This window comes from Columba livia, chromosome 5 (genome assembly GCF_036013475.1).
Source record: "Columba livia isolate bColLiv1 breed racing homer chromosome 5, bColLiv1.pat.W.v2, whole genome shotgun sequence".
In the NCBI taxonomy this organism is placed as follows: domain Eukaryota; kingdom Metazoa; phylum Chordata; class Aves; order Columbiformes; family Columbidae; genus Columba; species Columba livia.
Genome location: NC_088606.1, coordinates 68,264,883 through 68,282,436, shown reverse-complemented (window position 1 = coordinate 68,282,436; position 17,554 = coordinate 68,264,883). Strand labels below are relative to the sequence as shown.

At 48.8% G+C, this 17,554-nt stretch overlaps 1 protein-coding gene across 1 annotated transcript; it reads right to left on the bottom strand.

Annotated features, from left to right (window-relative positions):
• Positions 1 to 368: 368 nt before the first annotated feature.
• Positions 369 to 17,414, bottom strand: DISP2 (dispatched RND transporter family member 2). Its single transcript, XM_065065652.1, has 8 exons — positions 17,260 to 17,414; positions 10,356 to 10,802; positions 8,408 to 8,437; positions 7,272 to 7,395; positions 6,708 to 6,823; positions 6,406 to 6,524; positions 5,368 to 5,465; positions 369 to 4,749 (listed from the first exon to the last, which is right to left on the bottom strand). Exons 1-8 carry the CDS (start codon positions 17,331 to 17,333, stop codon positions 1,342 to 1,344), a joined length of 4,416 nt encoding a protein of 1,471 aa, XP_064921724.1. The 5' UTR covers positions 17,334 to 17,414; the 3' UTR covers positions 369 to 1,341.
• Between the last annotated feature and the right edge of the window lie 140 nt (positions 17,415 to 17,554).

Below are 17,554 nucleotides of genomic sequence, written 5' to 3'. Positions count from 1 at the left end.
GACCCTCCAGATAGTAACAAAAGGATTCCTGTGTGGAGAGTTTAGCCAGCGCTTGCTTGCAGGCCCAGGGCAGCTCTGCGGGCCAAAGCACCCGCCTGGACACCCAGATGGAGAACTGCGCTATGGGAATGCAGCACCGAAACACGCTGTGCATTTCAAGCGTTGTCGTTAGCTTTAAAAGTGCATATTCCCTCTCAACGTCAGGCAGTTGTGGCCAGTCTCCACTGAGCAGGGCGAACTGGTGGGTTTCAGAAGGAGCAAATCTTTAAGACTTTCCTTTTGCTGGCTATATTGGAAAATACATTGGGCGCTTAAAAGATGAAGAAAATGAACCGCAGTGTTCCTGCTGAAATGAAGCATCACTCGGATTTAGGAAAGTTTGTCATAAGCATTTATTTTATGTCAACTTGTATAGAGAGTGTTTTCTCTTTTTCAACAGATAAAGGCAAGGATGTGTTTGTGTTCCTGTTTGTTTCTGGTAGAGAAGAAAGAAAAGAAAAAAAACAAGTAAAAGTCAAGATTTAGCAGATACACAAATTTTAAAAAGTTACATGTTTGTGGGGAATGCCTTGAGTGGAACCAAGGCACGAGGACAGCACACAAAGCGCCCACGGCACTGAGGGGACCAGGACACTTCAGGGAGAAATCTCACACTGAAAGTCTTTGGCAGTATTAGAACTCCTGATAAAACAAACTGAAATTGTTAGTGGCAATAGATTTGCTCTGGATTCTGCAGTCCTCTCCGTGATCAGTAGGAGGCTGTATCAACTCAAAGTCTTAATGAGATTTTTTTATAGTATCTGAATTATTTTGATGGGATCTGTGAACCTGGACTTCGCATAAAGCAGGTTCTGATTCAGTAGAAAATGAAAGACTCTTTAATTAACAATACACTCTTCACTTGATACCTGGATTTTCAATAGTTGTGGGTTGGTTTTGTTTTTGTTTTACATGAGCTCTCTCTGTTGTTAAATATGTGGGTGTCTGGGGAGGTTTGCCTCATTATTTCTCTCCTATGTGACCTTGACAAGAAAAAAAAATCTAATCTCCTTGTAGGAAGTGACAAAACAGGTTTACACGATAAGTTTTGCAGTACAGCTGTGACTATGGCACCAGACACTGGAAGGTCAAAGGGCTTGGACTCCATCAAGATTGAACTCACATCCTCTCCCTAGTATCAGATTTGCTGGTTCTGTGAAAACACAGGTATTTGCACAGCTGAAATACTAAGAAATAGTCTCAGCTCTAGGAGAGGTGGGAGGAAAAAAACGCTATTTACAGTTCCAAGGAGATTCCGGCTTCCCCTTTCCCCAGCAGTACAGTTTAGTTTTCTGCAAGGTTTCAACTGTTGTAACCAGAACTTTGTGCGCTAGATCGTTTGATCCAAACATCAGGCATGTCTGGCTGGCTGTTTGGTAACACAACCGGACCTTCGTTCCCTAATCCGAATCGATTTTTCCATGAAGAGCTGTTCTGCTGCGATGCTGCTGGAGAGATATCAAAGACAGTCTCCCTCAGGTCCAGCCGCAGAGTATCTCTCTTCCCGTTCAAGTAACCTCTCTCTGTTTGACTGTACGAATCGGACAGCTCTAAGACATCGGGACAAGAACTGGCTGATTCAGCAAGCTTCAGGCCTTGCTCAAAATCACTAATTGACGTCTCACCGGAGATGTTGAGCATGTCAAAAGAGCTGCCGAGAGAACAAAGGCATCTGTGAATTTTGTAGATGTCAGCAGCAGGGAGGTGGCTGTTGTCTGAGGTATAATCTGACTGCTGCTGGGCAGTGTCACTAGAGCACTGGGATTTATTGAGCTGCTCTTCTTCTTTCGCGCCAGCCGGCTGGATATGGTCCAGCCCAGACCCATCCCAAGCTTTCAGACCATACTTCCGACATCGACAATCTCGGCAGAGTCTCTCCCTGTGTATTTCTGTTACTGAGCTGCTGTGCTTGTACGGAGAGGAGGTTTGCAAGGCAGGACACTGGCACAGGCCAACCTGCTGCTCTCCAAGGGCCTCCTGCAGGTTCTGTCTCTCTCTTTCCATTCCTATTCTGGGGCATCTGTTGTCTTCAACTTGTGTGTCTTCAGAGAGCACGGAGGGCCGGTTGGACAGCTTGCTTGTGGAAGTGCTGTTGTCAAAGCTGTCGCTGAGTTTTCTGGACAAGGGCTGGAGCTCATATTGCTCGTTTGCAGTGTTGGACTCCTGGACCTTCCGCGACCGGTTTTGCTTCTCGCTCCCCCCGCAGGCAAAGCTTCCGTTCAGGCCAGGGTCATCATAATAGTCTTTCATGGTGTGGGCACAAGGCCAGAGGATCTGCCCACAGTTCTTCTCCGGGCCGAAGAAGCAGCACAGTGACTGAAAGAAGAGGCTGGCAAACCCACAGCTGATACACTTGATCATCATGATGAATATCCCCAACTTCCTATATGCCAGGACCGTCGCAGGCAACATAATGACCCCTGCAGAGAAGAGAGCAGAAGCTGCCATGGCTGTGGCACAGCTCATCTGCTTCAGGGAAAAGGCCACTCGGCTCAGGCGGTCCGAGTGGGGGCACAGGTGGTAGGAGATGCAGTAGTTGACGGTAAAGTCAACGGAGAGACCTACTGCTGCCGAAATGAAGAGAGACTCCACCGCATTGAGCTGCCACTCCAAGAGGACCAAAAGGCCGATGGTTACCAGGACAGTGCCTGCAATGGCAGTAACTGAGAAAACGCTAAGGAGAACATTCCAGGTGGTGAGCAGAAGCACCACGAAGGAAATGGCTACAGAAAGCCCCATGACCACCATGGTTTCCGTGCTGAGACTGTGCTGGAGGTTGTACAGCTCTAGTTTGCTGGTAAACCAGCCATTCTGAAGCCCCACGGGGGCAGTTTTCATCTCCTCTGTTACCCAGAGGTTGATTTCCTCGTAGAATTGTTTGGCTTTGCTGTAGTTGAAGCTATAGTGATAAATAGTTTGAAACTGCAGCACTAAGGCAGCGATATTTCCCTCCCTGTCAAACCTGAGGCCCAGATCATACGTTTCTACCCCTTCCCTGCCCTGCTCCAGGAGCATCATTTTGATGCAGTGTAGGAAGACTTCGCTTCCATAAGGGAAAGAGAACTGGTTGCAGCAAAGGTTGAAGCTGTGGTCTCGCTGGGAGCACTGGCGACTGTCCATCCACCTGAGGAACTCCTCCATGAAGCACACAGTAGATTTCTGCTCTGCGTCAGGGTAATAGAAGGTTTTGTTCTTCACTTTTTGGCAGAATTCGAGGAGCCACCTCTGAGCGTCAGGGTTTTGGATCGCGAAAGTGACGTCTGTCACTAGGGTGCCATTACTTTTTGGATTGAAATGGTCCCCATTATCCACGGGCAGAATGCCCCAGACTATCGTGACAGGCATGCGCTGCCCTTCGCCGTGTTCCAGCCTCTCAAACATGAACTGGTGGCAGTACTCCGAGTCGTACCTCTCAAACGGGTGGCTCAGTCTGAACACCTGCACGGACGATGTCTCCAGGGTCGGGAGTTTGAGTTTGGGGTTGGAACAGGAGATGTAGGCGCCTCCTATCGCTAAAGCAGCAAACCAGCAGATCCAGATGTAGCGAAACTTGATGACCCCACAAGGCAGAAGCTTTTCAAAGAGCAGCTTGGAGGTTTCAGACAGCGTGTTCTGGAGACCCCTGAGGATGTACTGAAGGGAGGGAGCGACTCTTTTCTGGCCAGTGTTGTTCCAGTAGTCTGCTGGCTTGTAAATGCAGGTCGTTGCCACGTAGCGCTCGTACAGCACAGCCGAAGAGGGAAGCCAAGTCAGCATGAACAGCAGACTCACCAGCACAGAGGTGCCCATGTAAACAGCGAAGCAGCGGATGGCTATTATATTGCTGATGTAGCTGGCGTAGAAGGCAGCACCTGTGGTGAAGCAAGATGCCAGCATGAGATACGCAAAGTGGTGCATGGTTTGACTCACCCACTGGGAGAGCCCAGCGGAAGGGTTCTGGTTCTTGCTGAGGTTCCAGAGGTCGAAGAAGACAAAGGTGTGGTTGGCACAAATGCTGCTGAGAATGATGACCGCCGTCAGGTTTACAAAAGGGAAGTAGGTGAATCTGAAGGCCACCTTGTACAAGAAGTAGGAGATCATTAAAGAACTGACAACAGCGAGCAGGACCATTAAGGTAATAAAGACTGAGCGTAAATAAAAAGAAATGCTTAGAAAAATAGCTAATATTGCCAGGACTGGATACTTGGTATCCAGTAAAAGATAGTGCTGGAATAGTTTCTGTTTAAGGCCCAGGTCCATTCCAGTGATAGATGTGTAGTTATCAAACAGATCCCAGGATTCGAGATTGTCTAGGTAGATCCCCATCATAGATGCACCTTTCCTCGTAGGCAAAAACAGCAGGCTGTATTTGAGAGATGGCACTTGGTACTCGATTGTCTGGGGACTCAGGAAGTCCCTGTCGACCAAGAAGTGGAGAAGCTGGTAAATGGCATTGAAGCGGGTACATTTTTCTGGGACTTTGACACACCGAGCATGTTTCTGTCTCACAGTCCCAGGCCCTATGCACGACGGAGTGAGGATTCCTTTGTGGTAGTCGGGGGCACAGGCACGCAGGAGGGCCAGGGTGTGGGAGATGTCTCCTTGGGTTATCTCCAAACACGAAGACCTGTTGTACAGGACAGCAATGTAGTTCCCCAGGGACCAGCTTGGGCAGCATTCGTTGGCTTCAGTACGTTGGCAGAGGTCCCTAAAATGAATGTGTGAGCGTATCTGAAAAACAGATGAGGGAACATCGTTTCAGACCCTGTCTGCTCACCTCATTTTGCAGCCCCATGCTGCTCCTTGCTTTTTGCAGGAATCCTCCCCTCCAGGCGTACAAGCCATGGCTCAAGGACAAATTGCAAATACTAAAGCCATTGGAACACGCTAGCCTTTTGCAGAAATCAAACCCTGTCCATTATTTCTCCTTTATAACCTCTGATTTGAAAATTTGGATCCCATGGCAAACACAGCTAATCCAATTAAACTTCCCACTTGCAAAATTTGCTGTCACAGTCTCCAAGATGATAGCTCCATTTTGGTAATTAGATTCTGCTCTCCAAAATTCACAGCAGCTTCTGATGGGCACCTTTGGCTTCCGCACCAAGCTCTGGTTCAGTGTCTGTTTATTCTTGTTGAAAGGCAGCTGCTATTCTGCAGCTGGACTTCAGTGACAGGCAGAATTGTCTGTGTATCGCTAACTGGGTAAAACGCTTTGGAGTCCTCTAGGCTGAAACTTGTTCTGTAGCTTACATTATTTTTGTCTGGCTTCCTTTCAGCTAGAGATTAAAGATTACGGCAGTCAGAAAAGAGACAGCATGTGTATATGTTCTTCCCGACATTACTAACCTTCTCTTGTTCAATTTGACACATGGACTGAATAGCTTGCAAGTTCCATAAGCTCCCAGCAGTTGTGGACATAAACACCAGCTGGGAATAGCTCTTTTCTGAAATAAATAAGAATAAGAATAAGAATAAGAATAAGAATAAGAATAAGAATAAGAATAAGAATAAGAATAAGAATAAGAATAAGAATAAGAATAAGAATAAGAATATATATGTGTGTGTGTGTGTGTGTGTGTTGTTGTCTATATGCCTATGTCCTATGCTATGGAGGGCTGCCTGAAGGGAAGCAGGTCGAAAGGACAGTAGCCTGTAGCAGGTGGTAGCATCTGCCTTGTGTGATGTGACCTGTGCTCCTCACCCACCTGTCAGCAGCGGGAGAGCAGCGTTGGGCGTTTTCGACCCGTGCTCCCCGTGCTGTCAGTGTGTTCTCAGTGAGTGTTGGCAGCTGGTTCTGCACTCTGTTACAGACCCAGTTCAGTCAGGAACTCCCAAGAACCTGCGGGTTTCGTGTTTGGTCTCAGAGGAGGAGTAGATGCAGAGAGCAAGTAAATGCATCTATGTGCTCTTCCTCTTTCCACTCACCAGTGAGTGTCCTTTTGGGGATGAGCTGTGGGTGTCTTAGAGTTTTCCTCTTTTTTTTCCTCTCCAGTGTTTACTGCAACTTATGTTTTTCAAGAAGAAAAGAAGGAACAGAGAGGGAGCAGGTCATGCGCCATTTTTTCAGAGGATTCACTTGTGAAATGGGTGAGTGGTGAAAACGTTAGTCCTTTTACTGGTGCTTTGAAGGTGTATTTCTAAAGGGGAATAAGAAGTATGGCAAAATGGAGAACCAACTCTTCTCCAGGATTTCAGAACAAGGTTTTTCTAACCAGTCAGTTGTGAAGTGCATTAAGGAGTGGCTTAACTTGGGTGGTATTGTACACACTGCTTTCTCAGAGCACTTTCAGAACATTTCCCTGTGTCCTACACCTCTTTGGCAATTCTGGGTGCTGTTGAGTTCTGGGCGTGTAATACTTACCACCCCACCAAGATTTCACACACCTGGGGGGCCACAGAAGAAACCATCTGCTCCGTAGATTTGTTCCACCATCCTCCGTGTCCTCGCCTCTGGCTCTCCCTGAGCAGCCTTCTGTTCTCTGCCAACACCAATGTCATCATAGCTGGCGAGAGATCAGGTTATTTGTGTAACTAGTCTGGCTGTGAGTTACTTTCACTGGCAAGGCTCTTGGTCACTTTTAAGCGCAGCATAAACGTTGCAATTGACATAGGTTATCTTGGAGCATTGAACCCGTAACTTTACAGCCAACATCTTCCTCAACCCCCCCCAAACCAAACTCAAATACCTTTTCTTTTCGGCATAGGGAGAAAGGGAAAAGGTCTTCTGGTAGCCTGTATGGCTCTCTACATTCCTCCACACAACCAGCTTCCTGCCAATGTCGGTATCTCGGGGCTCAAAACCCTGCAGCCAAGCAAAAGGGTTTTGTCATCAGCTTGCATTTTAGTTTGGCTTAGCCTTCCTTAGTCCTCCTCCTAGACACAGAGATTATATGAGATTATTTTTGCGTCTTGGAGAGATACACAAATGGAGTTTTCCCTGGAAATACTGCATCCCAGACCTGACAGAAGAAAATAGGTCTCCTGTCCATTCTGGACAAGGACGGCTACAGTTCTTTCTCCCTGATCTCACAAGACTCTTCTCCTCCTCTTCGAGTAAAATAGTCACTTACAGAAATGGGAGTAATTTTCCTCTCTAAAGTTCCCCTTGATTTACTGTCCTGCCTCACTGTCTCTGTCTGCCGAGAAGGAAGGCAGCATAGACTCATTTTACATGGCAGAAAGAACATGTCACTGGTTGGCCCACAGATTTTCCTTCTGTTCGTGTTGATGTATCGTCTGTAGGGACTTACCATTAAGGGTTCTGAAAAGTCAGGCAAATTCCCAATGAGCAGGCCAGCGACAGTGCAAACCAGAGCCACCACTGAACACAGCACCAGGACGGCGATGGGCCACTCCGCGATCATCTGAGAATAACTGGAACCAAAGGCACAAAAAAAATGCAGCTGCAAAGGCGCTTCTGCTGTTAGAACAAAACCTGCTGTTGAACCAACGGAGTGTTAGTAAAAGGAAGTAAAAGAATTAGGGCTTTCTGGTTTGAGCATTTATTTATTGAAAAGCTTAGAGGCTCTAGTACAGCTATTAATGAACATATTATACCTCCAACTGGATGTTTGCAGGCAATACTAATTAACTCGGGTAATTACATTTTGCCTCCCTACATTTTCCTGCTTTTTCAATCAGAAATAATAAAAACCAGACTCTTGCATCCTAGGGCAAAATGAAGCTTTAAATATTTAACTTAAAAGATTGCATTTAAAAAGAGCTTCTTCCTTTTCTTGTTTTCCCCATTGTGCAGCGTGAGCTGCTCGCTGTCTAACAGTTTGGCCTGCAGACTTTCAGCTGGTGGACCCAGAGCTGTCTTTGGCCTTGGTCCCCTAAAGACGACCAACTCAAGCAAGTCAAGGCATCAGCGGCAGTACCTGATGACAGGAGATACTTACCTAAACCTTCCAGAAAAAATAGTTTAAAAAAATCAGCTTTAAAACAGCAACTGAAAGCAATCAAAATATTTTAGCTTTGATAATTTTATTTAAAATCTTCTGTCTTTTGAAAAAGTGAACGTGTGGGATGGATGGGCTATCGTCTTGATCACTCCTGTGATGGGCCAAGCTGGGCTAATCCTGTCTATAGACAAATATACATATATGGACACATACATAAAGGATTATCATATATATCAAAAGCTATTGTATGGACCAGAGCACCTGCCCCAGGAATAGCTGTCAAGACAGTGCTGCTACTCGTGAACGCAGGTGAAATTGATGCGGGCAGGGAACTGCGGTTTGTCCCAGGACGGGAGCCCCGAGCGGGCAGCGCGGACCCTGCCGGGCTCTCACCAGCAATAGCGCTGCGCGTCTCCCAACAGCCGGCGGGAGAGCAGTGGTGATGGGGGAGAAGGACAGGAAACTTTTGATATGAAACATACCTCTTTGGCATCCTGAAAGCTTTGTCATGTCTGCAGAAAGAAAAAAACAAAATGAAAGCATTCATTTCTTATTTTCCTACGCAGCACAGTGCTGGGCTGCTAATGAGGGAGGTGACCCTTCCAGGGGCTGTAAAGCACCAAGCTGAGCCATTGCTGCAAGAGAACTGGTGTCACATGAATTAGTGTAATGAATAGCAGAGTCTTTTCCTCTCTGTTGGCATTTTAACCAAGCAGGACGGGAAGATGTAGTCACTCCTCATTTTTGGCCCTCTTAAGAAAACCATGTAGAAAGCAATGGTCATCAGCAGTGTAATCCCACAGAAACTGCACCGCATCTCTGTCCATGAAAATCTTTAAGTGCTTTCCTGCTGGATTTTTAAATTGTTTCTTGACAAGAGCATACCTCTTTATTAAATTTCGTCAGGTGGGCTAGCAATGCCTATAGACAATTCTTGTTTCCTGTTCAGCTCAGCAAGGATTTCCCAAAAACATAGCACATAGCTGCCATTTGTCTCACAGGTCCTTCCAAAGACAGCACCGGTCCAGTCCAGAGGGGCAGAAGGCCAGTAGCGCTGCTCGAAACATTTTACCGGGGTTTCCTCCACAGAGGAGCATTTGTCATCCCTACTTGTAGGGCTCTGAGGAACGCAACAAGCAGCGCTCCGCAGCGGGTCCAAGGCTCCCTTTGTTAAGGAATCCCCGAGGGTGAGCTTTCCACCGGCACCTTGAGAGCACAGTGGCACCTCAGTGGGTCACTGTATCCAAAGGACCTTTCATTCTGCTCCCCATTGCCACTGAAATGTCCCCTTGAAATATTCCTCATCACACTAATGCGCTGTAGATTTGGGAGAGAGAGGAGCAAAGAAAAAATCCTCACCCGATTATGGATGAGAAGTCTCTTTCTGGCAGCATTCTGCCCATTCTGTGCTAATTCTCTCACAATAGGTTCTCAAGCAGATTTGCTTGGATTAAAACCCCCATTCTAGCGTTATAATGTTATCGGTTTTCTGTCTGCTAGTGCTGCACATCCTGCCAGGGATTTGCAATCCAGCTGCGTTTCCTACTTAAATAACCTGTTATGGAGAATGGAGTTGACAATTTTGTTGATAGTGTACGAGCTAAAATGGATCCAGGCTCCGCTCCTCTGACTGCAATTGCTCTACACTGCAAACACAAGCAAATTAAATCCTCTGTTAATGGCTAGTAAATGAGACCAGAAAGGGCTTTTGTGCCTAACCCTGCACTGGTGTACAAATGCAAGAGTCCTGTGCCACCTTTTATCAGACTTTGGTGGCTGCTGCTGTGGTGGCAAAGGGATTGTGGTCTTTAGAGCCAACAGGGACTCCAAAAGGCACAGGAAGCGAGGCCGGGTGACGCTGGCTGGAGTGCTGCCCGTGCAACAGCCGCCACCCGAGTCACTGGGACACTCTGCACACAAATGGGGTTTGCCCGATTCTGTCATGGACAATACAGAATTTACACCCTTGTTGCTGCCCAACCTGGAAAAACAAATAGTCTTCCCCACTTCTGTATTTCTTGCTGCTTGGCTGTAGCCAGTACTTACCTTCTGCTGCCTCTCCCAGCACAGACAGCAGCTTCAGTGGGGGCAGAAAAAGAAATGAACTCTGGTCCTATCACTGAGAAGCTCTGCCATGATAAAGGATTAGCCAGCTGGGTGTCTTGCAGCGCAAAAGAAGGAAATACAAAGATCACAGAAGATGGGCATAATCCCGTGAGTCAGGCAAGTCCTGCCCCTGCCTGGTGTGGGGGCAGCAGCTGTCTGGACACCCCCAGAGCTGGGAGGGCAGGCCGGACCCTGCGGGCATCTGGGGACAAACCCATGTTCTGTGCATCCCCACTCAGACCCTTCTCATCCCTCCCGCTCCCACCACAAAGTTCAGGAGATGCGTTTTGAAAGCCTCTGAGCCACCTTCCACGTGCCTCTCACCTGACTGTCACAACGTGATGCTGCACCGGCCGTCGCTGCCCGGGGGACCACTGTTTCCAGGGGGTTTCCGAGGCCTCGTGGTGGGCAGCGGGCACGGGCTCACCGCTGGAAAGGTGGGAACACAACACGGGCCCCTCGCCGTGCCCAGGGAGTGGGGGCAGGCCATAGCTGCCTTGGGGCTCCTCCTGGGTACAGGGGTAATACAGGTGATGCTGCTGCGAGTCCTGGGAGCTGGATGGCACCTGCCCGTTGGACTGGGTGGAGACTGGCCCGAGCGTGTGGCTGGAGGAGGGCAGGGGGTCTCCCCCCAGCCTGGGGGACGCAGAAATGGGGCAGTGATGGACCGGGCAGATCCTTTCCCAGGAAGCACCACTGTAGCTGGGCTCGGTGTTCGCGATCTCCGGCATAGCAAGGCAGGTCTGGCAAGGTCCTGCATTTTGTTTTTCTCTGTGAGGGGAAATAAAGGTATGGTCAAACAGCTGAGCAGTGGAAAGGGAATCGCATCCTGCAAACTGGAGACTGCCACAGGCCTCCCACATAGTGCAGGATGTAAAGCCTCACCCGCTATTTGCTGTGCCAAGAGCCAGTCTCAGGGCTGAGCTGGATTATGCTTGTTATAAAGACATCTGTGACTCAGAGATTACAGCTGATGGAGAAGCCATCATATCTTTGTGCATGTTGCACCAAAATTTTGAAAAATTGGGTAACATCCCCTCAATTCTCCAAGATATTTCACTGCAGAGGAGGCATAACACACTGGCTGCTGACAGCAGGGTCCTAACTCAGGACCACAGAGTGACTACAGACATCTGGGGCAACGGTTGCCGGAGAAGACCGCATGTGAAGAAGATTCTCAGTTGTCTGTGCTCCTGGAAAGATGAATTTGATTGCTCTGCAGAAACAATGGCGCTGCTCCACACTGGGAGGGCAGGGGAGTGAATCATCCCCAGCACTAAAACACTGAACAGCGAACCTGATGGCTGCGACAGTGTGAAAGGGCTCCAGGCTCCAGCCTGGCACATGCCCTAGCACCTCCCACATCCCGCAGACTCTCCCCTGGGCTCTTCAGGAACACATCAGACATACATCTCCCAAGGGTGACAGCAACAGATATTGATTGGTCTTGATATGTAGGATGGGGGTGGACTAGAACTCTCAAGATCTCTTGAAGCTTGACTTCCCTCTGACTGCTCAGTTTACTAACACAAAACATTTGCAGCCTCCAGTTCCCAGGTAATGAGGTCCCTGCAGGTTTTGCTGCTTCTCTCCAAGGAATTTAAAAAAATATTGAATTCCTACAGTTGTTGATTTATAGTGCCTGAGTGATTTTGCTTGCTTGGAGAAAGTTTGAATAATACATTGAGGGACTGGTTAGCCTGTGTGACACCAGAAACCCCTTCACACACAATAGACTGAGGTCACACTGACCCCCAAAATGCCTTAGGAATTGCTGTCTCCAGAGATGTGGCTGGCCAGGGTGTCTACAGCTGACTGCTGGGTCTCGCCCTAGTGTCTGGCTTCGAGGATTAAGCATGACGAATGATCTGGGCCAGCTAGAATTGCAAAGTGTCTCAAGTCATCAAAGAATCATGAGTGCTGGAGCAAGGCTAGAGCGAGGTGAACTTTATCCTGAGGCATCTGATGTGATGAAGGAAAAAATGGGAGGCAAAATGTTTGAGAAGGGAATCTTTTTGAAAATGTGCAGTCTCTCTCTCATTTCTTTTTCAGACTGCCACAGAAAAAGACAGGATTTTAGCCATTACAGGTCTCTGGAACTGCACCCAAAATTAAATGGCCTGATAATATCAATGACAAAAGGAATTTGAAGAATACTATTAGCTGGTATTGCTTGAGAACTGGTATTTTTTCAGAAAGAGGGACATATTGGTCTTGGCAGCTTGTGCTATGTGCTTTCCAAAATCAATTGAGTTTATCAACGCTCAGAAACTATATTTCTTGATTATACAAAATGGACTTGTTTCATTAAAACCATGACAACAGAGTAATGTTTGTGGTAGCAGCTATAGCAGTGCTGGCGTGGAGACTCACGGCACAGACATCGCACTCAGCTTGACTTGCACAGTTCACCAGTCCAGGGACCAGTGACAAAGAAATCTCCATGGATTAGACACCATCCAATGCTAACTTTAGTTTTTAAGGCAGCAGACAGCTGCAGGATGGTTCCAGACACGGGTGCATGTTCCTGGGTCCTCATTACAACGACATTGACTTGAGGAGCAACAACCAATGTTCAGATGCAGATTTGCTGAAGCTCAGGCCACACAGCAGTGGGGAACTACATGGAGGATTTTACCTTGTGTTGTCAAATTCCTTTGCTGAGTGTTTTTTGATAGTGGCCAAGACAGGAGCTCCTGAACAGATTGTGACAATTATATCCCATTCACCCACAGAATTTGTCAAAAAGAAATCGTATGAGCCCTGTTTCATGAACTCCTTGCTGTCCCATCACAGATGGATTAGTGGCACAATTACCCAGACTTTCAAGCGCGTGATTTGTGTTACAGCTCTATATAAAGGTAGTTTACCACAGAAGACCACACATTTGTCCTTGGTGTATATGAATGCGGTGCATGAGACTGTAAATAAGCGGCAGCGAAGCTGTTCATGGGTTGGAACCCATGGTCTTGTCGGGGTCTGTTGCCGCCTCAGCAGTCATCCCGCAGCACGAGGGACATGGATTCAGCTGCGCTGCTGCAGCACAGGCAGACGGAAGAAAGGTTACGGTCTATGGTAGTCCAATGACGTCTTTAATTAGTCATTGCCCATCTATACTAATTATAGAAGCAACCTGAATGGGAGGTGCTGACCACCAACATCCCCTTTGGCTCTGCGGGCTGGCGGGACAGGGCTGGTTCGGGAGAGCTGACCCGGGCCGCCCTCAGCCCGCTCTCCCACGCTGGCAGTGACACTTATCTCGCTCTTCCCAGGTGCCCAGTGACTGAAGTGAATGTGCATCCTACTTGGGGCTTGTAAATCAAGCGAAAGCAAAGCTGTTTTGTACTAGTAGTCCTGAGTCAGGGCATTTTCATCAGAGAGCCGGGACTGTGGTGGTGTCATGCTTTGGCAAGGGGTAGACCTTTTCTCACTCCCTTTGTGATGGCTCTGAATTACTATTTTCCCTCTACCTTGATCTTGTTTTTTTCCTAATGTTTCTACACTTTAAATAGGTGGTGGTTTCTGACAATGCATAATAACTCAGAGACGCTGCTGCACTGACAACTTTTGCTTTTGGTGTTCTCACACCTCTACACTAGTTGTGCTCTTCTTTTGCAAAGCAAACCCAAAATGATTTTTCACTTGAACTGCTGGATCTGCATAGGAGATTGGGACCAGAGGCTTTTGGTAACAACATTAGTGTGATGGCTGCACTGCCATGCCTGCCTCAGCTGAGGGTGAATGTGTAACACTGGACAGAACAAAAAGGCTTTCACAAAATACCCTTTGAGGATGGTGTGGGAGACGCAGGAAGCACGCAGGGACAAATTCCTCCTCCAACAACCCCTCAGCTGCAAAACCTTCCGGTGGGGAAAGCAGATAACAAATTCTTGGATATTGCAGATTGCCTTCTGTTTTTATGCACACAGGTTAATAGACTTGACTCTAATATTTCACATGGAAGCCCATTCTTCTTGTTCACCACCTTTGCTGTGAGAGACTGTCAAGTTCCATTCCTCCCTCACATGTTGTCTTTTAACTCAATCCCCTGCCTGCTCAGAGACTTCATATTTTAGAATAACTTGAGCCAGTTCAAATCATTCACTGGTGTCTCTTCTCCGTTATCCCTTTTCAGACTAAACAATTACAGTTCTGTCAATCACCCTCTGGGTATGAGTTACCTTGTGCCCATCTCTCTCCAGCTCCATGACAATGTGACCTTGGTTATCTGACATCTCCAGGGAAACCTGGGGCTCACAAATAACGATCGGTTTGGATAATCACTGCTGGCAGTCCTGCACAATTCAAGTCTTCACTTGCTACACTCCCAATTAGCCGAGTGCTGGCGGGCTGAACGATTGATATGCTGAGGTCTGCACCAGAGGTGTGTGGGCTGGTCCTTCTTTGCCTGCAGCTGTGTCGCTGTTGCTTTTCCAGGCCCACAGGACCCTCAACTATGCAAGAAAAATGGTTGTGGAGGAGTCTGAGAGACCCGTTTGCTGCCAGGCAGGAGCGGTGGGCAGAGCACAGCGCTGGGCTCCACTTCCCACCACAACTAACATCAGGGGAAGAGAAACTTCTTTTTTCAAACCTTCATTCCCAGTGTGGGCCTTGTCAGATATTTGACATCGTTGAGACTGAGGGGCAGAAATGGTTTCTCAGCCACAGAAGAGCCTGCAGAGGCAGCCTGAGAGCCTTGGTTTTCTTCTGCAAACTCAGCTGGATGCAGCCAAAGAGATGCTGGGAAAACAGAGGATGAGCAGTTGGAGTGCAAGGTTCAGACTGGAGCTGACTGCTCCTGGTACCCACAGCGATGAGCTGTGTTTCTCATGCTATTTGCTTCCTCGTCTCTTCCCTGGAGATGTCTAGACTGTAATAATCCAATTTATGAAACTGCCCAAGTCACTCTGAGTGCAGCAGTGCTTTTCTGAGACGAGCGCAGGGCACAGGCAGCAGCACTCTGCCTGTGAAAGATGCGAAACACCTACCAAGGGAATGGAGCTGATGCCTGAGTCAAACTGCACCTTCTCCTGTTGACAGAAGAATCTCAAGGGGGAATAAAGACAAATGAGAGAAAGGCACAAGTCTGTATCTTGAATACAACCCGAACCCCTTTTCCCCAGGAACCTTTGCTCAATTAGATATTAAGAGAAGAGAAGCTGGTTTTGTTTTCTTTCCCTTTTTTCCTTACTCTAGCAAGGTTTTCCCTGCATATTAGCTGAACAAGTTTCCCCAAATGAAAAAAACTAGAAATGATTTCTGAATTAAAACCACATGCCATAGGTCAGCTTCCATCTAGATTAATGGCTTTTTATTTGAGAGCTGTAAATGACTATTTAAGAATGGGGTTTTATAATGGAATTTAAATAGAGGTTTTCTCTTTGAACATACCACCAGCAAAACAGCAGTGGGGCTCTTGAGAAAAAAGAGCTTATTTGCTTGTGATTTCTAAGGAGATGAGAGTGCCCTTCTCCAGAAATGAGGGGAGGGCTCACTGTGTTTCCCTCTCCCCTTGTTTCCCAGCTCCCCTGTGTGACAGGGAGCGACCGGCACCTCCTGAGCAATCCAGCTCCTCCTTAGGCTGGGGCAAATTCTCGTGCACTGGAAAATTGCTGTGGAGTTCCGATTTGTTTTGCTTGTTTTGGTCTAGCAGCAGGATAGTGCGTATCCTTGAGAAAACCCACAATCTTTTTGTTAATGAGACTCCTGAGTACGTTAAATCATAATGAAAAATTAATGAGACTGCAAAACTCTGCTTCCCACGTAGTCTGCCACGAAAAGTTTAGTTTTATAATCCTTTCCATTGCCTTGTCTGCACATCCTCGTCTGCACATCCTTGCCCTTACCCCAGGCAGGTCCTGCTGCTGCCGTGCAGGTGTGTGTTTGGAGTCAGCCAGACACAAAGGGCTCAGATCCCTCCCAGAACTCAGTGCCAGAACCGGTCTGGATGCAGTTTGCTCTGTCTACACTGGTAGTGCCAAATGTGCTGGTAAAATCATGTTTGCTAAGCTTGGTTTTGAAGAAAAAAGAAATGAAATGGAAAAGAAAAAGCAAATAACACCTTGCTATTCCAGTCTGGAAGAGGCAAGAAGGAAGTGGGTGTTTGCAAACATCTGTATTTTTTTGATGATGGGTGGAACATTGATGATAAAGAGCGTTGGCTGGGAGCAGAGGACAGGGAGTGCAGAGCAAACTCTTTAGCTGCTCTGCAAAGAGCCTTGCGTAAGCGCTATCTTCTTCTACTTTATTGGCACAGATTTTAGATCCTGAGCGACCAGCACGAGTGAGATCCACACCTGTTTCAGGTGGCTTAACTCATCTCTGTAACCCAACTCTTACGGGCTGCAGGATTAATTTCAAAAGACCCGTTAGAATGAGCAAGGATTGCTCAGGCAAGCCAAAGTGTCAGTCGCAGCCCTGACCCCATTGCACGCCCGAGATTTAAACCAGTGCTGGGTTGTGTAACAGCCACTGGGTGAACACCGTGACCCCAAAGCACAGCGGCCTCTGGCTGAGACCTGAGCTGCCCCAGGCAGGGGGGATGTCTCAGCACAAACATCCCGTACCAGACAGAAGTGAAGCTCTTTGGTTTTCAGAAGGAATTTGTGTGCTCTTGACCTCAGGGTGTGCTCTGGTCAAACAGAATCTGAAGAGCTCAGAAGATCTGTTGCCTCCAGTCTAACAAATGGCAATGTGCTTGCAAATTTGGGGATGGCTCCTTGCCCGTGATCATGGGCTTGTTGACATTTCCAGAAAATGACAATGATTGTGGCTGCCAGCCTGGCTTAAGACACCAGGTAGGGGAGCATATGGCGCAGGAGGGAGAAGATGACGGCTGCAGGGTTTTATAGAAAAAGATATTTGGAGTGAAAACCATGCGTGCCCATAGCCTAGTGGAACAAGAACCCCGAAACACGCTGAGCTCCCCCAACAATGGCTCACCCGGTGCTGCGGAGGGGAGAACCCACGGTGTTGCAGGATAAAAACCCGCCGGGGATGCCGGGCCAGGCAGTGGACCCCGACACGGGAAAACCCCGGTGGCACTGGCCACCTCCGCACCCAACCGAGCCGGGGGTGGCGGCAGCTCCCACCGCCGCTGCACCGGCTCCGCAGCGCCGGCTCCGCGCCGCCTGCCCCGCCGCACCGGGCACAGCCCGACCCCGCCGGCTGCCCCGCCCTCCAGGTGCGGGACCCCCCCGTGCTCCCGTCCCGGTCCCCGCGCTCTGACCTGGGCGCGGCGCTGCGGCGGCGCGTCCCCTCGGGCCGCTGCTCCCGGCGCGGCGGCCCCGGCGCGGCCTCCATGGCCGGTCGCGGGGCGCTGTCCGCAGCCCGCGGTGCTGAACGCTGCCGGCACGGCGGCAGCGCCCCGGCGCGGCTCCGCGCGGCGCTTGCGCGGCCGCGGGGGCGGGCCCGGTGCGGGCGGCCAATCGCCGCGGGGCGGGCGCGGGGGCGCTGCCGTCGACCCCGGGGGGCGCGGCGGGGGCTGCGGGCGGGGCGGGGAGCACCGGGCGTAGCGGCTCCTT

Coding starts and splice junctions, on each gene's coding strand:
- DISP2 (XM_065065652.1), bottom strand. CDS start 17,333: ATGGAGGCCGCGCCGGGGCCGCCGCGCCGGGAGCAGCGGCCCGAGGGG. Junction 7,396..8,407: donor GCTTTCAGGATGCCAAAGAG/GTATGTTTCATA, acceptor CTTTGGTTCCAG/TTATTCTCAGATGATCGCGG. Junction 5,466..6,405: donor TTTCTTCTGTGGCCCCCCAG/GTGTGTGAAATC, acceptor TATTTATTTCAG/AAAAGAGCTATTCCCAGCTG.